At 36.1% G+C, this 21,097-nt stretch overlaps 1 protein-coding gene across 5 annotated transcripts in view; it reads left to right on the top strand.

Moving 5' to 3' along the window:
• The window catches only part of TJP1 (tight junction protein 1), a 106,451-nt gene that overhangs the window by 22,621 nt on the left and 62,733 nt on the right, over window positions 1-21,097 (top strand). For all 5 annotated transcript variants that reach the window (XM_040642681.1, XM_040642680.1, XM_040642679.1 and 2 more), the window contains exon 2: window positions 3,340-3,396. In XM_040642681.1, coding sequence (XP_040498615.1) covers window positions 3,340-3,396 — 57 coding nt within the window. The remainder of the gene's footprint in view (window positions 1-3,339; window positions 3,397-21,097) is intronic.

The following is a 21,097-nucleotide window of genomic DNA, read 5'->3' as shown; positions in this document are numbered from 1 at the left end:
TACTGGGGAATAATAGTGCTAGAATCATTCTAAAGGAGTAACGCTTTTTCCTGGGTCTCCCAGAAACTTAAAAGCTTTGGTAATTAGACTGTAGATTTACCAGAAGATCCTTGTCCAAGTTACGCAATTATGCATTGTTTTTCTTTTTAATAAGAAATGAGAAGCAAGCTTACAATAAGGATGTTGAGTTTTAACAATCATTTATTTGAATAGGTGATAGATGAACTTGATAAAACACTACAAAAGGGGTCATAGTGAGAACATAGGGTATTCTTAGGTATTCCTCCAAAGGAAACCCTCTGCCCCCTCCTTTTCTAAAGTATCAAATTCTCAGTCATTAATGAACATTTTTTTCTTGTTGTAGTGCTTATGAAAATAGTGTTTGATTTGCTAGTACAAAAACTGTTTTATATCAGTTTTAGCCTTCAATTTCTGAGTGATTTAAGAACCCCCTCCCCATTTTACTATGATCATTTTCTTTTTTTTAAGATTTTATTTATTTATTTGAAAAAGAGAGGTGATCATTTTAGAACATAGCAAGGTTGAAAGAATTTTGAATATTGACAGATAAGAGTCTACTCTTATATTTTACTGTATGTGCATTATCCCAGGTCTGTTTGTTCATCTATTCACTTCTGTGTTCATTCAGAACTCCTCATAAGGTCTGAATAGTTATTATACCAACAGCTATGGATAGAATTTTGCTGCTTTTGCCACTGAAGGAAACCAAAGGGTAGAGAGTAGAGAGGGAGGACATGCTTCATGATCTAAACTGGGACTACTTTTTTTGTGTGTGCGTGTGTGGTTTAAGTGATAGGATTGGCAAGGCATATTGTGTGTTAAATTGGTTTAATGTGCTGGTCAAGAGCCTAACTAATCGCCTTTTTAATGTCTCATTCTCTTTTGCCTTCTTGTACTACGTAAGTCTCCCTTGTGATGAATCAAGCTATTAAGGCTATATTTGGCTTTAAAAGAGAAATGAGCTACTATATTACCCTTTGTTGGGAAGCCATTGAATTAGTTGAGATGTGTACTTTTCTAATTCCTCCAACGAAGAAATGAATTCATTTTGATTGGAATATCAAGAACAATTGTTTTAGTATTTTTAGTTTTTCCCTTATCCAGACAAAATAAATTTCTCTTATTGTACTTCTCTTGAAGCTTGTACATTAAGATCTTAATTTATTAGATCTCTTACCAAGAGTAGAATACTTTTTATAATCAACAATAAAATAAAATCTTAAATACTATTTGGTTTCCTAAAACAGTTAATAATATATAGTTGAAGTTTCAAAGGGGATTTGGTGAATATTGCTTGAAATACATTAGTAGTTTATTCTGATTAGGAATGAAGAAAGGAAAGCAGAAAGATAAAATACCTAATGAAAAAAATGTTACTCATAATCCCTTCCCTTTGAAGATGATCATTGTTAACATTTTGTGTCCTTGCAGCCTTCCTTTTACTACTCATGTTTAAACATAATTAGGATAACAGTGTATAAGCTGTTTCATAACCTGCTTTTCCCTCCTTAACATTAAATGAATTTCCTTGTGTGATTAATATTCTTTTACAAAATAGAAAACCGTGTGGTCATTAAAATCATACGAAGGATGATAAACTGCTTCATACCAAAGAAGGTGTTATCAAGGTACTTGCCTCTTGTCAGGTCACTTTCCCTTTGCACTGATAGGAAAGAGATTAAAAAGGCAGTGAAGCAATGCTACTGGTTAAAGTGGATCAAGAAAAGAAGAGCTTAGAGCTATGCAAGCAGTTCTCATTTTTAATAAGTCAGCTAAGATTGGACCAACTGGCAATTATTGCAGATATTTTTGTCATGTATATTTCAGTAGGACTCTGAATGTTTAGCAGAATTACTCATATCATCATTGCTTCACATTGATGGAGGAATCTTTTTTTTTTTTGATATATTAAATCCTGGTCAGTTTTTGTGAAAAACAGAACAGCTTTGTTTCTAGCAGAGGTCTCATTAAAGGGAGGTTTTGCTGCATTTGCTTGGAAGATTGAAACACAACTCTGGTAAGGTTGGTAGTTCTTATCTATGGGAGTGAACAGAGAGATCCTTTCTCTCCCTCTCTTATTCATCTGGCAGGAAAGTTAATCTAGTTGGTTTGAATTTAGGGAAGCAGGCTTTCTTTATAGGGATTCATTTTCTAAAGTGGCATTAATCTTTGATTAAAGATGCTGTGGGAATGGAGAAATGGGTCCATGGCACCTTGATGGACATATTCTCACGATGCTAATGACAGCAGTGTAATAGAAAACGGAAATCACTTGTGAAATCAGCGTTTATAACAGTGTGTAACCCATGATGTTCTGAGAACGTCATACTCAGCATTTTCCCCTTCTAACCTGCCTTTTGTTAATTCTGGAAAGGCCTTTTTAAAAAAAAAATTTTTTTTTTTGTTTGTCAATATATTTTTAGTAACCCCAGTTCTATGAATTGAGACTCAATTACTTAAGCCTTTAAGAGCAATTAACCCAGTTTCTAAGAAATTTTTTTTTAATTCTTCAGTGCTAATGCCTTGGATAGTAACTTCTTTCCTCTCTAGTAAGAGGTTCTTAACGGGAGGTGAACCTGAACTGTGCTATGGTTTAGTAGTACCTGAATTGGAGCCAATGTTGTTTTAATTTTATGGTTACTCTTGGGGTATTTTGTAGTTATTTGTTCTGCTTTTTTTGTTTCGTCTGTATGTACATGCGTGTGTGTGCACGATACATTATACTAGAAAAAACTTTTTTTCCTTAGGGTTATAAACAAAGCTTAAGAAGAAAATTCTGTAGCAAAACTGAAACTAGGTGGAGCAGTAGTGTTTGTGTGATTTTAAAGCAACCGATGTCCAAACCTATCTAGTAGTCTTATCTGGTTTCCTGTAACATGTATATTTATAATTACCGAGTTCAGAGGTATTTGACTTTTCCTTCCTTTGCACAATGTAAGGAATGCTTTTTAAAATGTTTTGTGTCATCAGATATTTTAAAATAGTACTATTCCAACTTTTATTCTTTTCTGTCTGATGTTAAGTATAAAGTTACAGAATTAGCTTGAATACTGATTTCAGCTGGCATGAAATGAATATAGAGTAGCATCTGTCCAAATTAAGTTAAAAACAGAGGAAGTTCCTGTGTGTAGTTTCCTGTCTCTTACAACAAAAACAAAAGCAAAGAAAAAACCTTCCATAATTATTAAACTCCTCTCAGAATATCTAATACTAATACACGTATTTTGGTATTTCAGTGTACAAATTGCTGAATGTTCTCACTTTATTAAAGACATTTTCTTAAAAGATAAATGATTTGTTTTTCTTCTCCTTTATCAGAACACAGCAATGGAGGAAACAGCTATATGGGAACAACACACAGTGACGCTTCACAGGGTAAGTTTCTGTTGCAGTAAATAATCTGTGTATAACTCAGGATACTGGCAGCTTTGGAAAACAATAGAGGAAAGCCAGATGTCAGGAAGTCGGAAGAAAGGGGAAAAACTTTTCTATATTCCTTTGTTTAAAATTTAGAGTTGCAATAAACTCTTTATTAAGGTTAAAAGTGAACATGATTACTTTTTCATATATCCTTTTGGTAGTTATTTGTATGTTTGCTTTTTTTATTCCCGAGTAAGATATTAAATGATTCATTTTTAAAAATTTGAGCCATCAGATAAAAGACGTTGTATGTTGGTATAAATTGTAAACTGCTTCAACCTTTCTGAGTATATGTGCACATATTGTAGGCTTGGGGTTTAAAATCAAACCGGGTCGTGTGAACAATAAAATCTTAAAGGATATTCTTTTTTTTTTTTTTTTTAAGATTTTATTTATTTATTTGACAGAGAGAGAGACAGCCAGCGAGAGAGGGAACACAGGGGGAGTGGGAGAGGAAGAAGCAGGCTCCCAGCGGAGGAGCCCGATGTGGGGCTCGATCCCATAACTCCGGGATCACGCCCTGAGCCGAAGGCAGACGCCCAACCACTGTGCCACCCAGGCGCCCCTTAAAGGATATTCTTGATTTGAAACATGTAGACCCAAGCTATTGCTTAAGCAATTGCAGATGGACAGAGAGCAAATAGGAGTAAGCTAGGTAAGAGTAAGAGCTCTGTCTGCAGTGAGACTGTCCTGAATTTGAATCCTAGTGCTGCTTTTTTTCCTTTAGAAGTGGGCAAGTGATCTAACCCCCTGATAAAGCCTGAGTTTAGGTTTAAAATGGGGCTAATGGCAGCTGTTTGTGCTTAACATGAAATAAGTTCCTCCTATAACTCTCCCCTTTTCCGCCTTTGAAGAGAGCTAACTCTTCTGATTACTCTTCCCCTTAATGAATAGAAAGAGATTAGAGAATTTTTTTTTGAGAGAGAGCTTGAGTGCGTGCCCGAATGGGGAGGGGCAGAGGGAGAAGGAGAGAGAGAATCTTAAGCAGGCTCCACGCTCAGCACAGAGCCTGACACGGGCCTCCATCCCGTGACCCTGAGATCATGACCTGAGCTGAATCAAGAGTCCACTGCTTTAATGGACTGAGCTACCCTGGTACCCTGAGATTAGAGAATATTTAAATACTTCACAGTACTGTTTCTGTCAGCTGTGTCCATTACTAAGAAAATGGCAAAGTGTAGGTAAATCATGTTCCTGAATTCTGCCCATGATTATCTTGTGAATGTTTGAATCTGTACATAATAATGGGTAAGTTAATTATTAGAAAACAGTGATTTCAGGGGCGCCTGGGTAGATCAGTCAGTTAAGCATCTGCCTTTGGCTCAGGTCATGATCCCAAGGTCCTGGAATCGAGCCCCGAGTTGGGCCCCCTCCTCAGTGGGGAGTCAGTTTCTTCCTCTGCCTCTCCACCCCCGTCCCTGGCTTGTGCTCTCTTGCTTCCTGTCCCTCTCTCTCTCTCAAATAAATAAAATCTTTAAAAAAACCAGTGATTTCAGATAAGCTACAGCTGACTTTTTTTATGTCTCCCTAAATGGTAAAAGAAATCATTAAGTAATAATAACCTTAACTTTTAATTTTTAAGGCTAACACGTGGCCAATTCTGAAATGTGCTAATAGAATATTTAAATCAGATTAAACATGTTGTAAAATAACCTCATACCTTATAATTGTTTAGTTTGGTTGTGATATAATTTGATATTATGTATTTTACCACATTACATTTATTTTCTTAAATAAATAAACCTTTATTGCTTTTACTTGTATAATTTGCATATAGTATAATTTATCCTTAGTATACAGTTCTGAGTTTGACGAATTCATATAGTCATGTAACCACCAGCCCAACCAAAATATAGAATTGTCCCATCACGTAAAACTTTTTTTGTACCCATTTGTAGTCAACTTTGTTCCCTCACTCTAGCACTTGGCAGCCACTGATGTGTTTTCCGTTCTGTACTTTTACAACTTCCACACAGTCATGGAAGTGAACTCATACAATATGTATGTATACACAATATATAGCCTTTTGAGACTGGCTTCTTAAACTCTCAGCTGAATGCATTTGAGATTTCTCCATGATGTTGCTTGTATCAATAGTTTCTTTTGTTGATGTTATTTTTAGTTCCTTTTTATTGCTTGAGTATCATTCCACTGTATGAATGTAGAATAATTTGGGTTGTTTGCAGTTCTTGGTGATTATAAATAATCCTGCTCTAGTGTATGGGTTTTTGTATAAACATACTTTTCATTTCTCCTTGGTAAATACTTAGGAATGGACTTGGTCTGGGTCTTATGGTAAGTGAATGTTTAACTTTATAGGAAACCGCCAAACTGTCAATACCATTTTGCACCTCCACTAGCAGTATATAAGAGTTTTGTTGCTTTTGTATCCTTATCAACATTTGAACTTAATCAGGGTTCCCCCCCTCCATTTTAGCCATTCTAATAGATGTGTAGTGTTTGTCATTGTGGTTTTACTTTACAATTCTCTAAAGACTAATGATGTTCGGTATGTGTGTGCCTCTCATCCACAGATCTTCTTTGGTAAAATGTATTTAAATCTTTTGCCCACTTTTAATTGGGTTGTTTGTTTTCTTTTATTGAGGGTTTTTTGTTTTGTTTTGTATTTAGATTTTGGTAAAATAAATATAAAATTACTGTCTGTTCAAGTCCTTTGCCCGTTTTTTAATGGGGTTGTTTTTAGTTGTTGAGTTGTAGGAATTCTTTATATATGTTCTGAATATTAACCCCTTAGCAGATATGTGACTTGTAATATTTTTTGTCATTTTGTGGATTGCCTTTTCTCTCTGTCAGTTGTGTCCCTTGGTGTGCACGGTAGTTGTTCCTGTGTTTTGAGAATTCTTTATATATTGCAGATTCAAGTTCTTTATCAGGTATTGTTTTGCAAATATTTTCCCCAGTCTGCAACTTGATTTTTTTCCTTCTCTTAACAGTGTCTTTTGTGGAACATAAGTTTCAAATTTTGATAAAGTCCCATTTGTTAGTCTTTCCTTTTATCAGTTATGCTTTTGAGATGTCTTTGCTAAGCCCAAGGTCTAAGGTTTTTTTCTGGATGTTTTATTTGAGTTAAATTATGTATATGTTAAGAGATGTGGGCAGAGAATTTTTTTTTTAATATGGATGTCCATAAAATTTTGAGCAACCATTTGTGAAAAGATTATCCTTTCTCTATTAAATGCTTTCTACTTTGTTTTTGTTTTGTTTTGTTTTGTTTTAAAGATTTTATTTATTTATTTGACAGAGAGAGAGGGAACACAAGCAGGGGGAGTGGGAGAGGAAGAAGCAGGCTCCCAGTGGAGGACCCTGATGCGGGGCTCGATCCCTTAACGCCAGGATCACGCCCTGACCTGAAGGCAGATGCTTAACGACTGAGCCACCCAGGCGCCCCAAATGCTTTCTACTTTGGTCAAAGATTGGTCTTCCCCTAGTCTGTTGCTGTTGATCTGTGTGTCTATGCCTTCTGCCAGTTACTTCTGCCTTTGTTACCATAGCTTTATTTTAGGTACAGAAATCAGGTAATGTGAATCCTCCAAATTTCTTTTTTTTTTTCTTTTTTTTAATTGTCTCAACTATTTTAGTTCTCTTGTGTTTCTACATAAATTTTAGAGTAAGTTTGTCAAATAAAATCCGAGATTTTTATTGGGATTGCATTGATCTACAGATTCATTCAGGGAGAATTGACAACAATATTGAGTCTTTCAAACCTTGAACTTGATGTATCTTCTATTCTTTTATTTTCTTATTACTGTTTTGTAGTGTTCAGCATGCAGGTCTTACACACATTTTGCTAGATTTTAGTTAAGTACATTTCATGTTTCCTGGTACTATTTTAAGTGGTATTTTTTTTTTATTTCAATTTTTGATTGCTCATTCATATGCAGAAATACAATTTTTTAAAATAATGAACTTGTGACTTTTCTTATATGTAGATAGTCATGGTATCTGTGAATAGAGGCAGTTTTAGTTCTTCTTTTTGATCTATACACAGTTTATTTCTTTTTCTTGCTTTATTGCACCAGCTATGCTGTTAAATAGAAATGGTGAGCAGACATCCTTTCCTTATTTCTAATTTTATTTTTATTTATTTGAGAGAGAGAGAGCAGGAGAGGGCAGAGGGGGAGAGAGAATCCCAAGCAAGCTCCACACCCAGCATGGACCCCTATTCAGGGCTGAGTCTCACAACCCTGAGATCATGACCTGAGCTGAAATCCAGGAGTTCGGACACTTAACCAGTTGAGCCACCCAGGCACTCCTCCATTTTCCTAATTTTAGATGAAAGCATTCTGTCTTTGACCATTAAGTATGATTAGCTGTTGGGTTATTGTATATACCTGTTATCATGTTAGTAGGTTAAAGAAGTTCCCTTGCATTTCTGTTTTGCCATTTACTGTGTTGAGGAGGTTACCTTTTATATTTAGTTTGCTAAGAGACTTTTAAAAAAAATCATAAATGGATCTTGAATTTTACCAATACTTTTTTTTTTTTTACAAATATTGTCTGAGGTTATTATATGAGGTTTTTTTTTTTATTAGTTTGTTGGTATAGTTTCTTGATTTTTTTTTTTTTTTAAAGATTTTATTTATTTATTCAACAGAGATAGAGACAGCCAGCGAGAGAGGGAACACAAGCAGGGGGAGTGGGAGAGGAAGAAGCAGGCTCATAGCGGAGGAGCCTGATGTGGGGCTCGATCCATAATGCCGGGATCACGCCCTGAGCCGAAGGCAGACGCCTAACCGCTGTGCCACCCAGGCGCCCCTAGTTTCTTGATTTTTAAATATTGAACAGCTTTGCATTCCCAAGATAAATTGTTTGATTGTGATACATTATGCATTTTATATATTGCCAGGTTAATTTGCTAATGTTTTCTGAAAATACTTGTTTCTGTGTTCATGAGGAATTGGGTTAGGACTTTTTTCTTGTATTGTTTTTATTTGGTTTTGGTGTCAGGGAAAGCTACTAGCCTCAAAACAAGCGATTGGGAAGTATTTCTTCCTATTGTGTTCTCTGGTAGAGTTCCTGTACAGTTGATGTTATTTCTTACTTAAATGTTTGGTGGAATTCACCAGTGTAACCATCTGGTCCTGGAGGGATTTTTTTATGGGAAGGCTTTTACTTATAACTTCGGTTTCTTTAATTTTACGTAGGACTATTCAGGTTACGTATTTCTTTGTGGGGTTTTTTGCTTTTTGTTTCTTGAGGTTTTGTTTTGGTAGCTTTGATAATTTGTATGTTTCAAAGTATTTGTCCCTTTCGTCTGAGTTGTCAAATTTATGTACATAAAGTGGTTAGTAATATTCCCTTTTTCTAATGTTGTAGGATCTGTAATAATGTCCTTTTTTTCATTTCTGATATTAGTAATTTGTGTATTTCATTTCTTGGTCAGTCTAGCTAGAGGTTTAACAGTCTTATTGATCTTTTCAAAATACTAGCTTTTGTTTTCATTGATACTCTTTATTTTGTCTTCTATTTCCTTGATTTTTTTTTTAAGATTTTATTTATTTATTTGACAGAGAGAGACAGCCAGTGAGAGAGGGAACACAAGCAGGGGGAGTGGGAGAGGAAGAAGCAGGCTCCCAGTGGAGCAGGGAGCCTGAGGCGGGTCTGGATCCCAGTATTCCAGGATCACGCCCTGAGCCGAAGGCAGATGCCTAATGACTGAGCCACCCAGGCGCCCCTATTTACTTGATTTCTGCTCTTTTTAGTATTTCCTTTCTTCTGCTTACATTGGGTTTAAATTGCTCTTCTTTATATAATTTCTTTAGGTAGAAGCTAGATCATTTGTCATTATCATATTATGTTTGTTTTTTCCTCGTATCTTTTTAGTTTTTAAATAAGCAGAATGAAAGAAGACACTTAAATTATCTAGAGTTTGTTTCTCCTTTCTACTGTTTTGCCTGGTTTTGTTAGGATTTTAAATATGGGGAAATGCTAAGTGCATTTGCTACAGATCTTTATCTCATTAGCTTAGGCAAAGTAGGAAAAGATCTTGAATATTGAGAAAACAGTCCAATTTTTTAAATATGTTAGAGGTGTCATACCAACTCATGGTAGGCATAATAGGCAAGTCTGAGTTTTCTATTTAGAAGATGAGTGTAAGTTCTGCTTTGTAGCTGACCTCTTGTGCTTATTTTTCTTTTGCCATGAGAGGGGTACTGGCCCAGAAAAATGTCATCAGAAGATACATAGAGATGAATATAGAATTCATAATTTTTTGGTTTTTAAGCAGTTAACTGTTGTGCTGGGAACATAGACCTGTGTTGCCTCTGGGCCTCATCAAAGAGACTGTGACAGAATAGAAGTTCTCAATGACATCCCTCCAGGAATTTTTTTTTTTCAGGAGTTATTTTTTGGAGGTTTCCAAAAACAGCCCTGTCCGTACAAGTTGAGAGACTTATGCCAAAGCATAATTCAGTTAACTTCTTTCTCTAAGGCTGCAGAATAGTACTTTGAAATATATCAGTCTTTTGGTGTTCCAAGTTGATCCCAAATAAAATTTAGACTAGAGTGTTATCAGCAAAATTTGCTGTGACAAGCTGGATGATAAGCATTTTACATCTTGCAGATCATAAATTTGTCACAACTACTCAGCTCTGCAGTTGTATTGCAGAAGCAGCCACAGACAATAGGTAAACAAATCGGTATAGCTGTGTTTGGATAGAACTTTATTTACTTATCTATTTGGCCTGGAGGCCATGGTTTGCTGACCACTGATCTAGAGCAGTGGCTCTCTGGGTTTATTGTAAAGAGAAGTTAACGAGGTCATCCCCTAACTAACAGAGATTCTGATTCATTTGGTTTGGAGTGGGGCCCCTAATACGTGTTTTTTAAAACGTTCCAGTTTGAAATGGAGGGCCATGGCCTCTGGCATCACATTTTTAAGAAACATTGACAGAGAAATGAGAAAGTCATTCTCCTCAAGGTGAGCTAGTGTACTTTTGGCAATAGTAAAAAGTAAAGGAGATAATTTGAGGCTATATTCTTTTGGCAGTAACCTGGAGTATAAATATTGAGTATTGCCAGATAAGGTCAAATTATATTCTTTGACGTCTGGTAGTCAGTGGTAAGAAAGGTTGCAAGTAACTTCTTTTAAAAGAACAAAATTGCTGTGGATTAAAACTAACATTCTCTCCTGTTTATTGTCAAGAACAATATATGGTATGCTTCTGTATTGCCTCATTCTTTTTTTTTTTTTTTTAAGATTTTATTTATTTATTCGACAGAGATAGAGACAGCCAGCGAGAGAGGGAACACAAGCAGGGGGAATGGGAGAGGAAGAAGCAGGCTCATAGTGGAGGAGCCTGATGTGGGGCTCGACGCCGGGATCACGCCCTGAGCCGAAGGCAGACGCTTAACCGCTCTGCCACCCAGACGCCCCGCCTCATTCTTTTATTTGCTTTCTCAGAGGAAACTTTCTTTACCTGAGAATACTAGAAGCCATTGAAATCCTATTTGATCTTTAAGGCTAAGTAATTTTTGGGTGCTCCACTGTCCAATAAGCACGGTTGTAGTCCTTGGAATTATATCAGAGAATAGAAACAGGCAGAACTCCTTGCCTCATAGATTCTGGTCTCCCTATTCGTCCTCAGTGACAGATGAATATGTTCCTCAGGTTGTTGTCTCTCCCATCTCCTACTGCATTATAATTTTCTTAAGGGTAGGAAATCTTAATTTTATATCCCCTTGGTGCTTGATACTTGGTTATGTCCAATAAAACTTAATTATCTAGAAGGCCCGCCTAGTCAACAAAGTCACTCTTAGGAGGTCTGTAATAGCAGTATTATCCAGTAGCAGTACACTGCAAAAGCAAACCACGTATGTAATCTAAAATTTTTTAGTCTTCACATTAAAAAACGTAAAATACAGGTGAAGTTAATTTTATAATCTTATTTAACTTAATATGTTTAGAATACCATTTTCTCTATTCAATATTCAAAAATTGATTTTTTTTTTCATAATGAGTCTTACAAAACCAGTATACATTTTACAGTTTCAGCACATTTTAGGTAAGACTAGCCATGGTTTAAGTGCTCAGTCATCATGTATCTAATGGCTATCATATTGGCAAGTGCAGGTCTGTAGCTTGAGATGGTAACTGCATTCAAAAGGTCCTATGTTCCATCCCGCTTGCCACCGTGACACATCCCCACTTACTTTAGTTTCAGAATTCTCGCTTAGAAAATGCATATACATTTTTATACTCCTTTGAGAAATGAAATAAATTATGATTTAGGAATTTAAAAGAATGAGTTGGTCATCTTTTTTATTTTCTGAAAAAGCATTATAAAAGATTAAATGAGTATTTATATACTAAAGAATTAAAGGGTGAAAGTTGAAATCAAGGAATGTAGTTAGGAGATAATTCTAAGGGTGAGCAGTCAAGTGTCAGCTTGGGAGTCAGCTAGGGAGGCGATTGAATAAGAAGTAAACTTGGAACAAGGTGCCAAGACAATGCAGTGGGGGAAAGTATAGTCTTTGTAACTGATGGTGCTGGGACAACACCCAGCAACATAGTGGTTTTGGACTTACACCTCATACCATGTACAAAATTCACTTAAAATGGATCATAGACTTAAATGTTTAAGGGCTGAAACTATAAAATTCCTAGAAGAAAATGGAGGAATAAATCTTTGTGACCTTGATTTAGGCAATGGTTTTCTTAGATATGATGTTAAAAGCACAAACAACAAAAGAGAAAGAAAACAGATAAATTGGATCACATCAAAATGAAAAGCTTTGGAAGAAAATTTTTGCAAACATATATCTGATAAGGGACTTATATCCAGAATATATAAAAACTCCTATAACAACAATAAAAAGGCAAGTAATTTAATTGAAAACGGACAAAGGATTTGAATAGACATTTCTCTAAAGAAAATGCAGAAATATTCAATTAGCTTATGAAAAGATGCTTAATATCATTAGTGATCAGGGAAATATATGTCAAACACCACAGTGAGATAGTCTATCACACCTACTAGAATGGCTGTTATAACTGACAGTAACAAGTGTCAGCAAGGATGTGGATGTTGGCTGGTGGAAATGTAAAATGGTGTAGCCATGATGGAAAACAGGGAGTTCCTCAAAAATTAGGCATAGAATTACCACGTGACCCAGCAGTTCCAGTCCTACGTTTACACCCAACAGAAATGGGAAAAAAATTATTCACACAATAACCTTTACATTAGTGTTCATAGCAGCATTACTCATAATAGAAAGTCGAAAAAACCTAATTGCCCACCACCTGATGAATAATGAAAAAGCAAAATGTGGAGTATAGCCACAGAAGGGAATATTATTTAGTAATAAAAAGAAATGAAGTGCTACAATGTGGATAAATGTTGAAAACATTAGACTAAGTGAAGCAAGCTAGTCAAAGGACCATATATCGTATGATTCCATTTATATGAAATAGTCAGAACAGGTGAATAGACAGAAAGTAGACTAGTGATTCCTTAGTGTTGGGGGCATTACGGGATGATGGCTAAAGGTAAGGAATTTATTTTTAGGGTGATGAAAATGTTACCAAATTGTGGTAACTTGTACACCTCTGTGAATATACAAAAACATTGAATTATACATTTTAAAGGGTGAATTTTATGATATGTGAATTATATCTCATTTAACCTGTTTCAAGAAGGGGGGTGAATTCTACATATCTCCTGAGTAGCACCAAACTCTGGTAGAAGATAGGTAAAAGGTAAGCATTTATATTGAAGTAATCATGTAAGCTAAGGTAGGCTTGTTTTAGCTGGTTGGAGACCATGTTTATCTCGATACAGTACAGTGTAAATGTTCTGAACTCTTCATTTTATTTAATGTTCTGTGAAGTAGGTGTTAATAACCACATGGAGTAAACTGAGTTTCAGAAAGGTCTAGTGGAATGCTGCAAAAGAGCTGTAATTTGAACCCAGGTTGCTGGACTCAGCATATAATGCTTTTTCCATTTATATATCAAATTAATTTTAAATTTAAAAAATATTTATGGAATGTAATTTCTGAAATTCAGAATTTATGTAATTGTATCACATAAGCTTCCTTTACATGCAATAAATAAAATAAAAAGTAGTAAGTTTGGTAAGGAAGAAGCCAAAGTTTGTCTTTTTTTTTTTCTTTTTCTTTTTTTTTTCAAGTGTAGAACGTAGGTGGTAAGGTCGGTTTTGTGGAGAAAGTCAACATTTTGGAGAAGAGCAATTGAAGTGTCTTATAAAAAGCTGGGAAAAAGAGAAGAATAGAATAGGAATTAGAAATGGAAGCTACAGATTGGGAATCAGAACTGTAGGAGAGGCAGAGTATAAGAATAAATGGACACATACACACATAATTTGAGTAGCCAGGGGACTGTTTAAGGACACAGATATAAAAAGGAACCCATCTAACCGTCATGATAATTTAAGCAACATTTTGGGAACTACCAAGATAACGTAGAAAAATTGTAGGGGTCTTGTGACTTCTGATCTAGTTTGGGTTTACCACTAATTTTGAACAGGCCTTTTACATCTCTTGGGACTTCATAGAATCAAAGTGTATCAGGGGCACCTGGGTGGCACAGCGGTTAACCGTCTGCCTTCGGCTCAGGGCGTGATCCCGGCGTTCTGGGATCGAGCCCCACGTCAGGCTTCTCCGCTATGAGCCTGTTTCTTCCTCTCCCACTCCCCCTGCTTGTGTTCCCTCTCTCGCTGGCTGTCTCTATCTCTGTCAAATAAATAAATAAAATCTTAAAAAAAAAAAAAAGAATCAGAGTGTATCAGAGTTAATAAAATCCTAATCTCTTTTGTTCAAGTCCGGGAACTCCAAGTCCACAGAGGTCCTACATAAGTCATAATCCGAAAGTGGTAGAGGCACATGTAGGACCCCAGGCCTCTGCCTTCATTTGTAAAAAGGAAGTTGAATTGGATGATTGCTGAGGCTCTGTTTGGTTTTATCCATTGCAAAAACAAACAGCTAGAATAAGTTCCATAGAATGTTGAGGGTTGATTGGAAGAATTAAGTGGAGAAAGAGGAAAACTATAATTGGCGAAAAAAGTTAGGATTAAGGTGGCCAATTGTAAAAATGTGGCATGGAAAACCAGGAGAAAAAGTAGAGAATTGGGCATCTTTGAAGAGACTTAGAGAAGAATGTTTGGAAAAGAGATTATCCAGATGTTATTGCAACTGAATCACCTTTTAGGAACTACTTTTTCCCTTTTCTTTCTTTCTTTCTTTCTTTCTTTCTTTCTTTCTTTCTTTCTTAGGAATCAAGAAATGCTTTAACATACAAGAGTGGGCAAATCTTCTCTGTAAAGGGTCAGATAGTAAATTGCTTCAGCTTTGTAGGCTATAATAGGGTCCCTGTTGGAACTACTCAAAGCAAAAGCTGTCATAATGGTATGTAAAGGAATGGGCATGGCTGGTGTCCAGTAAAACTGGACAAATAACTGAACAGATCCCAGGCCATAAATTCCATTTCCCTACCAGGCAAAGATAAATACATTTAAGTTATTGCTGCTCGTGGCTGCTTATGGTCTCAAAAGGATAAAACATGGTGAAAGTAAAATTCTTTGATGCTCTTGCATCCAAAAACTATAACCATGTATGTGTGTGCACATACAAATAAATGAGATCATATTATACTGCTTTAAATCACTTCCCCCCACCATAATAAAAAAAATTATTTAAACCCATTATCTTAGACATTTTTTCATGTAAATATATAAAAGTCAACTATCTTTTGGCACATCTACCAAGTGTTTATGGTAAAGATATAAGAGAATAAAATGGAATAATTTGCATTTCTTTTGAAAATGCCTCAGAAAGACAACCATGTTAGTCTTTTAGTAAGTCCAGTACAGAGCATACAATTGTCCAGAATAATAATAATTCAGCCACTATCAATTTTAATTACTGGAAACAATAGTAAGAATTTTTATATATGCTATCCTTACTCCTCTCCCCGTTTTAAAAAATGGTTTTTTTAGTATATCTAGATCATATAGTTATTACATAATTTGATCCTTTCATCCCTTAATCCTCATTTAATGTTAGTATTATAAGTAAGTATATACTTAATACTTATCACTAGTCCTCTTTGTGTGTCTCTTGTCATTTTGATTGTCAGAAAGTCATTCTCAATTAGATTTTTTAGGACGGGATCATGAAAACAGTATTCTCTGGTTTTGCATGTTTACTAGCTTATCTGTGCCTTTTTTACTTGGAGGTCCATTCTACTGGGTATAAAATCCTTGGCTCACTGTTTTGAGTACTTTGACTATGTTATCTTTGGCATAACAAGTGTGATGATAATCTAAGTTTCTTTCTTTGTAAATTATGAGGTCTTTTTGCCAAGATGCCAAAGAACCCTTTTCCTTAAATCTAGTCATTTTATTTGAGTAGATCTTGGTGTTGGTCTCTCCGAATTGATACTCTCAGATAACTCTCGTGTAACTCTCATATCTACAGTGATGTGTGTCCTTTGAGTATGTAGCTTCAATTAAAAAAATAATAGTAGAAAAGTTTTGTTTGTTTTTGGTTTTTTTTTACAGTTTTTACTGTTCTTTCCCCTTAGTTTAGTTTTTTAGGAACTCTTGCTATGCATATGTTGTATCTCTATTGCCTATCTTCCAATATTTGTAATTTTCTCTCACATCTTTTTAAAAAATCTTTTGCATCATTTCTTTTTTGTTTTTGAAAAGATTTCTCCTTTCACTTTCTTTTTCTTTTGTAGTATTATTTGTCTTGTGGTGCTATCAAAAATGACTTTTTGAAACTTATAATTGGCTCTTAAATTCTGTCAACTCATTTTTTAGTTTTTCTAGTTCTTATTTATGTTCTTTCATGTCTTACATATTTTCTTACGCCTTTTAGATTGCTTTGTAATAGTAACAGCTATGAGCCTTTCGGGGGGCTCTCATTCTGGCATCCTTCCATTTTCTGTAGGGCTATTATTCTACTTGCTGTATTTATAGTAATTTTGTAAGGGATTTGATTCTGTTACTTTCTTTGCTCATTTTATGTTAAATTAGTGAGTTTTTAAGAAATTGGCTTAGTTTTCCTGTGTGTGTGTGTGTGTGTGTGTGTGTGTACACGTACATGCATGTATGTCTGCCAAAAAACACAAGTGCTGTTTTCTGACATTTCCTAGCTATTTGCCATTTGCACACTTTTATGTGGACCTTCTCTTTTGTCTCTGTTGTTCCTGTCCCACCCAGTTTTGATTCCACTGCCAGCAGTTTCTCTGCAGTGTGGGGCCCTGGCCCAGAAAGGCCTGACAGGTCAGTGTTGAGAATTCTTAAAGGTTACACTGCTCCAATTGATTACGGCTCTATTGTCAGGCTCCTTTCTCTCACCTACTGTTGGGAGCAGGCAAAACCCTCCCAAGTTTAGCTGCTGTTCTCAGATTGTCCTGCCATTCTTTCCAGTGAATACCTGTCAGTTACTTGAGGGTTCTTCGTATCTTAGGTATGTTGGACACTGTATGTCTTTCCTTCCATGTAGGTTTTGGGGACACACAAGTCTCATAGCTAGTTGCTCCTCCCTGACTGCTTGTGTTTTGCACCTTGAGGGGATATATTGGTTACTGGGATTTGTTGTAAATGTCCGTGGGCTTTTTGTTTATTGTATAGCTGCCCTGCTTGTTTTTATTTGAGAATTCAGGAAGGTTCAAAATCCATGGTACTACCGTGGCTATTAATTTTTCCAGAAATCTGAGCTTCTAGTACTCAAATTAGTGCTAGTTAAAAAAAAAGACAACTCTTTTTTTTCTTTAGTGACTTTTTTTTTTAAGATTTTATTTATTTATTTGTCAGAGGGAGAGAGAGAGGGAGAGGGAGAGGGAGAGGGAGAGGGAGAGGGAGAGGGAGAGGCGGGCTCCGCACTGAGCAGGGAGGCGGATGCGGGACTCCATTCCAGGACCCTGGGATCATGACGTGAGCCGAAGGCAGATGCTCAACTGACAGAGCCACCCAGGCATCCCAAAAGACAACTTTCTATAAATGGGAACTTAATTTGAATAATTAACCATATACTTGTTTTGGTTCACTATTATTGACAAACCACTTTGTCTTAGGTTCCTGCGGGATTGTACTTAGCTGGAATATGTAGATGAGTATGTGAACCCCTCCCAGAGTGGACTTTGATACCGAGGTTATTTACAGTGCCATGTGTTAAGTAGCAGAAGTGTGTACCTCTTCGAACAGTGGAAAAGTGGAATGGTTTTATGAATGAGATGACATTGACTTGGATTTTGAAGGATGAGCTGAAGCTTGCAAGACTGGTGATGGCCTAAAGGAAACCTGGGTGTAGGGAGGAGATGCAAAAGCATAGACTTTGCTAATGCATGGCGTGTTTAAGTCAGGATTTGTAGGTCAGTGTGTTTAGAGCAAATACTGGGGTGCCGGGAAGCAAGTCGGGAGTTGTATTTCACGATGCTTCATACTAAGGAATTTGGACCTATGGGCATTGGAATGACAGGATCAGATTTGGTTTAGAATGATAACCCTTCATGAAGGAAGTAGGGTAAATTGTAGACTGGTGGAGGTAAGAAACTATTGAGAAGGCCAAATAAGACAATGGTGAAGATAGAGGGAAGGGGAAGTGTGGAATAGTTGAAACCTTTGAAGTTCTTGATTGCCACCCTGGTCTGAAGTTCACAAACCGTTTAAGGCTGAGGTGGTCAGCACGGGCTGCCCATTAGAATCACTTTTTTAAAAATGCCTGCCAGGGGTGCCTGGGTGGCTCAGTCCGTTAAGCGTCTGCTTTTGTCTCAGGTCATGATCCCAAGGTCCTGGGATTGAGCCCTGCATTGGGCTCCTTGCCAGGGAGCCTGCTTCTCCCTCTCACTCTGCCTGCTGCTCCTCCTGCTTGTGTGCGCGCTCTCTCTCTCTCTCTCTCTCTCTCTCTCTCACTGTCAGATAAATGCATAAAACATTTAAGAAAAAAAAATGCCTGCCATCTCACCTCTCCCAGTTTTTTATTTTTTTTAATTGGTATAACGTGGGGGGTTGTACATCAACAAGAGGTTTGAAACTGTTCCCAAGTGTTTCTCATCCCCAGCCAGATTTGGGGACCACAGACTTCTGGGTAGTCATTAAATGAACTGTAGCAAGCACTGATTCAGGATTTAGACGCCTTACTAAGTGCCAGAGCTGCATAGAAGCAGTGGTCCAGACCAGGTTTTCGACCCTGGCTCACTGCAGCCAAAAACTACACCTAGATTTGCTCACAAGTAAATCTTTAGGAAAATATCTTCTCATCTCTGTCTTTCTCACTGAAAGTTCCTGACATTTTCAGCATTTCTTTAGGATATTTTTGTGTTATTTTAACATTTTTAAATAAAAGAATTACCAAACAAGATGTAAATGAACAACATAAAAGTATATAGGATAAAAGATTAGTCTGAGTCTCTTCCAAGGAGGAAAAAAAAAAAAAAGAATAATCCCACCCCCTACTCCCCACTGCTCTATAGGTATTCCTTGGGCATTTAGGTTTTTCCCCAGTATTTGCAATTAACAAACAATTGGAGGTGCATATGTATCTTCAAGGTAAATTCCTAGAAATTGGTTTGCACTGTCAAAAGATTAGTGCTTTTGTAATTTTTTTAGGTATTAACAAATTTCTAAAGAATTAAATTTACATATCCATTCGCAGTGTGTACTTTTTCTCTACAGCCTTCCCAACAAAATGTCTTGTCATACTTTTAAGTTTTACCGTTCACTGTGTGGTTTAATTTGCATTTCTCTAATTACAAGTTTTAACATCTTATCTACTGCAAATGATCTGTTTCGTTGTTTTATTGTTTTTGTGGGGTTTTTTCCCCTCTTTTTCTTATTTTTTAGTAGTTCCTAGTATCAGTGTTTTCAAAGTATGGCCTGAGGACCCCAAAAGGTCTCTGAAACTTTTGTAGGCTCTAGAGCAAATTATTTTCCTAACGGTATGAAAATGTTATTTGTCTTTTTCACTATATCGATATTTGTAGTAAAGGTGCAGCAGTGGTGGGTAAAACTGGCCTCCATAGTCCAAATCAAGGCAGTGGCACCAAAGCTTACTAACAGTCACTGCCACACGCTCACAGTTTAAAGAACAGTTCCAAGTTTGTTTCAGAATGATTCAAAGCAGTAAAAATTATTAGTTTTAGTTTTATCACATCTCAGCTTTTGAGTACAGTTTTCAAATTATGCATTGAAATGGGTATATGCATAAGACACTTTATACTGAGTACTTGTATGATTGTTAGAATTGGAAACAATTTATGTGTATGTCTGTGTGTGTAACACTATTTTTACTTTAAGGAATGTATGGTTATCCTGACTTGAATATTTGACAGACATTTTTCTCAAATGAATGAGTACCTGTTGCTTCAGGGAAAATAATCCTGATGTATTTGTTGCCAATAAAGAAAATTGAATTTAAAACAAAAACTAACATTTGGAAAGCTTTCACCTGCTACCATGAGCTAATGGCTTTTCAGTACTTAGAGATTTTGATGAGATTGGTAATGATAATACACAATCTATTTTTATTTTTTTGTGTGTGATTTTATTTATTTGAGATTTTGAGAGAGTGCAAGAGTACAAGCGGGGGTGGGTGGGTAGGAGCGGAGGGACAAGCAGAACCCAGAACAGATGCGGGGCTCCATCCCAGGACCCGGAGATCATGACCTGAGCTGAAGTCAGATGTTTAACCAACCAAGCCACCCAGGCACCACAATACACAATTTTTAAAAGATATATAATGAAATATGTCATTATTTAAAAGATTTGCCTAAGTATTTTTCAAATGACCAAGGCATGCTATTATAAAACCATGATAGATAAAATACCCATTGGAAGTACAAAACCTGCCAATGGGTATTTGAGTACAAAGAGTTCATTAGTATATTTCAGATTGTACATTGCAGCTGTTAAGAAACTCACATCAAATTTTGGTATAAAATCAAACCTGAATATCCATAATCACCTGAAAGGGCTACTAAAAAAACTCTTCCTTTTTTTTAACTGTGTTGTATGTGAAGCTGGATTTTCTTCATGTACTTTAATAAAAAGCAGCTGTTACAAGAGATTGAACGAATTTTCTTGAACTTTTTAAAAATTTCTTACTAGTAGCTGTTGGATTTTGTCAAAGGCCTCTTTAAGGTCTGTGGATATAATCAGAATTTTTTTTCTTTTATATTTAGTAATAGGATATGTGTATGATACCAGTGAATTTCCTTATACATCAATCTTGCATTCCTATAATAAATCCCTTGTCATGGAGTATTTGTAGGAAGTTGCCCTCTGTTTGCTCTTTTTTTGCTTAATACTTTTTGTAGTTATATAGAAATCATTTTGGGCTTTAATATTTGGAGTGGGGCTCTGTCTTTATGGACAGTCACTATCATTTAGATGTCAATATTATAGTTGCTTAATAAAAAGTTTAGAAGCTGTCCTTCATTTTCAGTGCTCTGGAACAATTTATGGAGTTTCGAGGCTACCTGGACAATGATGTCTTGGTAGAATTCCCCTATGAAATCATCTGTGGCTGGTGCTTTTTGTGTGGGATAATTTTCTCTATTTCATCTCTAGAAATTGCATTGTTTAAATTGCGTTTTTAATTTCTGAGTCATTTCAATAATCTGTATTTCCCTAGGAATTACCTGGTTCATCTAGGTTTTCTTTTTCTTTCC

This window comes from Ursus maritimus, unplaced genomic scaffold (assembly GCF_017311325.1).
Source record: "Ursus maritimus isolate PB19 unplaced genomic scaffold, ASM1731132v1 scaffold_27, whole genome shotgun sequence".
NCBI classification, from domain to species: domain Eukaryota; kingdom Metazoa; phylum Chordata; class Mammalia; order Carnivora; family Ursidae; genus Ursus; species Ursus maritimus.
This window is presented reverse-complemented; position numbering and strand designations above follow the sequence as displayed.